Below are 6,000 nucleotides of genomic sequence, written 5' to 3'. Positions count from 1 at the left end.
TACCATTTAAATTAGATGACATCCCGTGATCCCCAATACTACATTAAAAATTAAATAAACGCATTTTGCGCCTAAAACTCATGCTCAAAGGCCAAAGCCCAACAAAAATACCCAAAACTTGTTACAACCAATTTTTGTATCGAGTCAGTAGGCCAGTCTCAAATTGATCCACTAGGTAATAAAAAACAAACATTCTTTACATAACACATCAACATCAAGCATATAAAGAAAGCTTAGATATAGTAACACAATTTATAGCTGAAAGAGACTTCCATTAACATTTTCATACCAATCTCACATCATCCATTCTTCATTAATCCTTCACTTAGATAGCAAACTTACAACAAAAAAGGACCATAATAGCAAAGAAAATGACATATTTTCTCTCTCCTAGTGACAGAAAATGACTTTGAGCTCACGTGGGGCAGCACAATCATGCATGAGAGAAGTGTCATGAGCATAAGTAAAAGTAGCAGGACAAGCATGCTTAAAGTACTGAGAATATGTGTTCCCATGGCAAGTTTTTGCGCTATTATACTGATTCCTACAACAAAACTCATCAGTGTTAAATGCCAAACATCCACTCTTACATCCCACAATCGGTCCATTACCATGTAGGCCTCTAAACTCTAGAGGCTTAGGACAATTTTGTAACAAGTTCGCCTTACATCCCACTACAGGGCAAACTCCTTTGCCCTCGTGGGGTGTTATAGTCATGGGCAAGTTGAAGCCGTCAACAAGGCTCACTCCGTAAGCGGAGTGATCCCTATTACCATGATGAATGCTAAATTGGGCTAGTGTTGCGGGCACTTGCCCGCCTAGCCCATTGCATTCTATGCGCCCACCGCAATCGCCGGTAGCGCAACTAAATTTTCCATTTGAGTAAGTGCACCCCGTCCTGGCCCAAACACGCCCAGCCCAGTGCGTGTTTGGGACAGGAAATGAGCGATGGGTAAGGCTTGATAGGGGAAACCCGCCTTTTTCTAAGATGGGGAAACCATGGTTGGGCAGGACCGCGGGCCAAATTGTGAATGGGCAATTGTTGACAACGGTTAGGATGAGTTCGGATTGGGCTTGGGCTAAGGTAAGGATTATTGCTAGGAAGGAAAAGAGAGTGAGGGAAGAAATGAGTGCCATTTTTTTTGTGGTTTGAGATTGTTTGGATGAAATGAATTGTGTAGTATTGGGTGGTATTTATAGGAGGGAGTTTGAAAGGTTAGAGTATATGGTAAAAAAAAAAAGTTTGAAGTGGTAACATTATTGTAAGCATTTGTAGGAAGACAAATATAGCCTTGCTAGGGTTTGCTGGGAGAAGTGTTTGTATAATTGTATCCACATGTGAATGACAGACGTGGAAGAGATGATAAAGATTGTTTAGAGTTCTTCCAAAAAGGCAAAAGCACATTGTAAAGTTTAGGCTACGTACTAAGCCTCATCATACCAGCAAATGATGAAGAGTTAGAGATTAAAGTCGATTCTTTTGAACTTATTTTAAGATCAATTCAATTTAATCAGTTTCTCTTAATAGTTCTTTTTTTTGTTCACTTTAATTCAGATTCTCTTAATATAAAAGAACAAGGTCTAAATAAGCTAAATAAATCATATTTTGTCTATTAATAAGATATCTAATAATTTGATTTTATTGAGGTCATGGGACCGTATCTCAACGGAATATTATTATGAAAGGTAAAGATTCTCTTATCCTTTTTATGTATAGACGAGCTAACCTATTAAATAAGTTTACTAAGGCTATGTTCAGTTCACCTTATTTTTGCTTATTTCAGATCTAATCAGATCAGATCAGATCAGATCAGAAAAAATAAGTTCAGATCAGATCAGTCAGTTTTAAAAACTCATTTTTACTATTAAATATCTTTCATTACATATTAGTAAAAATTATAATAATTGAATATTAATAAAGTACTCATTGAGACGAATCAAACAAGACCCCACATGACTATATTTTTTCTTATATATTGAGATAAATCTAAAAGATAAGATCTTGTTATCAGATCAGTTCAGAAAAAATAAGTTCAGATCAGATCAGATCAGAAAAAATAAGTTCAGTCAGATAAGTTCAGATCAGAAAATTTCAGGTGAACTAAACATAGCCTAATTCATGATGTGCTGATCGAGTATAACTTTTCTCCTCTTGAACAACGAATACTACTATATATATTGACCGAACTGAAAGAACATAATTACTTCATTTAGGCTATGTTTAGTTCACCTTATTTTTGCTTATTTCAGATCTAATCAGATCAGATCAAATCAGATCAGAAAAAATAAGTTCAGATCATATCAGATCAGTCAGTTTTAAAAACTCATTATTATTATTAAATATCTTTCATTACATATTAGTAAAAATTATAATAATTGAATATTAATAAAGTATTAATTGAGATGAATCAAACAAGACCCCACATGACTATATTTTTTCTTATAGATTGAGAGAAATCTAAAAGATAAGATCTTGTAATCAGATCAGTTCAGAAAAAATAAGTTCAGATCAGATCAGATCAGAAAAAATAAGTTCAGATCAGATCAGATCAGATAAGTTCAGATCAGAAAATTTCAGGTGAACTAAACATAGCCTTAGAGTTGAGTATTGAACAAGATCACTTTCAGTATGTAAATGATTACCAATTAAACATGATTTCCATTTTTCAAGTATTATCATATCCAAGAATTCCTGAAATAAGAGAATGTCACTTCTTTGGAAAAGGACAATGAGAAAAAACCACAAGACAACCCAACAAAAACAAAGGAAAGAAGATCTAGATATTTCTACATGTAAGTTAGCCAATTAGCTAACATTATTAATCTTCAGAAACATAGATTGGATTACATAAATTAATAAGCACTTTTTAAATCCTTCAAAAGAAAGTATCGTGTTTGAGTAAATCCTTATGTTCAAAAGATCAATGGGCATTGAATTTTAACGCTTCCCGACAATAGTTTGGCGCCTAACTTAGGGGAACCAAAACAATGTAATTAGATAAAGTCTAGAAAATGAGAACGACCCAATCCATTGAAAGATTCGGTAATTTTTTTGGAAAGAAGCCAAGTGAAGAAACAGGTTTTTGTACATAGATTATAGACTTTCACACTCGTGCAGTATCCAAGATAGAGGTTTAGAGTATCCAATGTTAAAATAAGATCAGTGAAAGTACTGGTCCTTCATTTCCCAGGATGACTAAATAAAATAAAAGATTCCACATGTCACTGAAATCTTTTTTCCTGAAAAAGGAAACTATTTGCTTTTTAATTTGACATAATTTTTAATTAAGTTATAAATAAAGAGATTGATGAAAGGAAAATATATATTGGAGTTTACACGATTTTTAATACTAAATCTAGTTATTAGACCCGGCTATGTTTCGAGTAAGAAAAAATTTCATTTATCAATATGATATTTTATGATAATAACACTAAATACAACTTAGCCTAGTGGTTAGAACTATAATATATATACTTGAGGTCTTGGGATCAAATCCTATACTAGACAATTTCTTAATTTATTATCGTACATGAATTACATAAACATAAACTCCCTAGGGAGAACGCCACGTGGCACAGTTTCTTGTTTTCGCACGCCTTTTAATATATTTGTATAGATACTAAACATTGGCCCAAAGTTTTTTAAAATCGTTCTGATCTCATCAAAATTTTCAACTTTACCCTTCCTTTTATCATATTTTCTTTCCCAAATCACTACCTGCTGCCACCACGACACTGATTGCCACCACCTCCAACACCATCGTCACCTCCTCCCGCCTCGCCACCACCACCCAGCTCAGCTCGAGGCTTTGGCAAATATTTTTGGCCCAGTTCGAACCCACCTCAATTTTTTTTTGCCTTTAGAACTGGTTTTAGACGAGTTCCAAATGACTTTTCAATCTAATTTCGACCCAACCCATTTTTGCCCGACAAGCTCGCTATTCTTTGGTCGAAATAGCAAGCTTTGGGCACAAAATTTGCCCCAATTATGGTCCAACTCGAACCCAACCCTGACCTTTGATCACCTCGATTATAGCTTGTAGAATATCTTTGTCATATAAACTTTCACATTTTTTTTAATCACTTTTAGTTGCAACAACTTGACTAGTGCCTGGTGGTGTAAGAACAAATGTGTTTAATTTATTTACAATCAATTTTCAATTCACATCACATAAGACATAGGCTTTATGCGCCATTTCAACTTACCCCGTTATAGTTGATCAAAAAGTTTTTTTAACCTAATATTTTAAAGGGTGTTTATAGTTTATAGTTTAATCTTACAAGTACACTTCATACTTAAGGAATACCATTTTCTTAGGAAAGGAGGAAAAGCCAAAAGGTGATTACAAATAGCATGACATAACCTTCAATGCTTCATGGAGCATTTAAGTAAAAGACGATAACAATTATACTTAAAAATGCTTTTCATTAGACTGGCCCTATTTTCACTGCCATAGAGCAACTCCAATTATTGTATTTTAGACTTGCTTGCTTTGAATGTTGTGAGCAAGATACTCAACCATTGAAACAAGATAATTGATAACTACTTGAGAGTAACACCTTCTCCACCAAGATACTTGCTTGACTTTAAAAAGGCAATATGACTTAAAATTAGAAAAAGGAAAAAGTGATGCTTACCGTGCATATCATTGGTGAATGCATCTCTATCCACAAGGACCACAACAAAGGCACAATTTTTTGTTTCCTAACTAATTATAATTAAATAAAAAATTAAAATTCAAAATATTGATTGAAACGTAAAACTATTCAAGCAACAATGTATTGTACCTTACGATTGAAATACTTTATAGCTAGAAAGCACTATTGCTTAAAAACCTCATGTAACAAATTAAGATACAAGGAGTAATAAATCGCCATTGAAATTGCTCTAAGGAAACTTACTCACTCATAATAATTTCCCCTATATCTTAGGGAAAATTTTCAATTCCCACTAAACAAGTACTTCCTCCTTTTTTTTTCAACATTTTTATGTATTAGGGAGCTTTATATTACTTGCAGTACTGATTATTTTTTTATAATAACTTCTCTCTATTTCTCTTTTAATATATAGGAATCTTTTTCTATCTCTTATCTTTTCTTAATTTTTATATCGTTCTTTAATATTAATATTGGAAGTAAAAAATAGTAGGAGTAATAGAATATGAAAACGGAGTTTCCATCTCTATCCTCAATTCCCACAGGCCACAGCAAACAGCCCATTAAAAGAGATTGAGCACGAAAAAAGGCGACAAAAGGAGGCGAATATCCATGCATAGATGCCTAGCAGTAGCAGGAAATTGATAAAGACAGGGGCACCTGTTAGAGGACGTGAGGTCCGAGGTAAATGATAAAAAGATGAAAGCATTAAAGCACGATATACATGATACACGTTGGATATTCTTTACAGCTTTTCCCGCTTTATGGAAACAAAGTTTAGCTATACACACAGATTGAAAATTAAAACTTTAGATTCGGTATTGTTGTGATTTTCTGTTTGAAAATTTTGCTTAGAATAATTTTATCTTTGATCGATTTTTTAAAAATAATCTCACCTTTGAAATATTCTAAAATAATCCTACCTTTGTTTAATAAGTTGAGTTTTTGATCCCAAAAAATAATGACCGGTAACAACAGGTTACTAACACCCTTATCCTCTTGCCCCACCCCACCCCCACCCCCCCACCCCCCATCACCCCACCCCCACCCCCACCCCACTCACCCCCAATGGCCCAATAGCCCCCCTCCCCCCTCGCAACCCCCACCCCCTCCCATTTGCACCATCTCACCACCATAATCTCCCCATTCGCACCATTATCTCCACCATTCGCACCACCTTGAAATCCGCAAAGAAAAAAGAGGACAGAGACAGGAGAAAGAGAGAAGCGGTAATGAGGAGAAAGAGGGGGTGGGGGCCTGGTGGCTAGGGCGTTGTCTGGTGGCTGGGGAGAGGTCTAGGAAGGAAAATTTACCGATTCGCCAAGGTACAGGTTCTTGGGACCA

At 35.0% G+C, this 6,000-nt stretch overlaps 1 protein-coding gene across 1 annotated transcript; it reads right to left on the bottom strand.

The window, feature by feature from the left end:
• Nucleotides 1-238: 238 nt before the first annotated feature.
• On the bottom strand, nucleotides 239-1,191 carry LOC104900142 (osmotin-like protein). Its single transcript, XM_010687496.4, has one exon. It carries the CDS (start codon nucleotides 1,135-1,137, stop codon nucleotides 391-393), a length of 747 nt encoding a protein of 248 aa, XP_010685798.2. The 5' UTR covers nucleotides 1,138-1,191; the 3' UTR covers nucleotides 239-390.
• Nucleotides 1,192-6,000: the final 4,809 nt, after the last annotated feature.

Source organism: Beta vulgaris, chromosome 7 (genome assembly GCF_026745355.1).
Source record: "Beta vulgaris subsp. vulgaris cultivar EL10 chromosome 7, EL10.2, whole genome shotgun sequence".
NCBI classification, from domain to species: domain Eukaryota; kingdom Viridiplantae; phylum Streptophyta; class Magnoliopsida; order Caryophyllales; family Amaranthaceae; genus Beta; species Beta vulgaris.
This window is presented reverse-complemented; position numbering and strand designations above follow the sequence as displayed.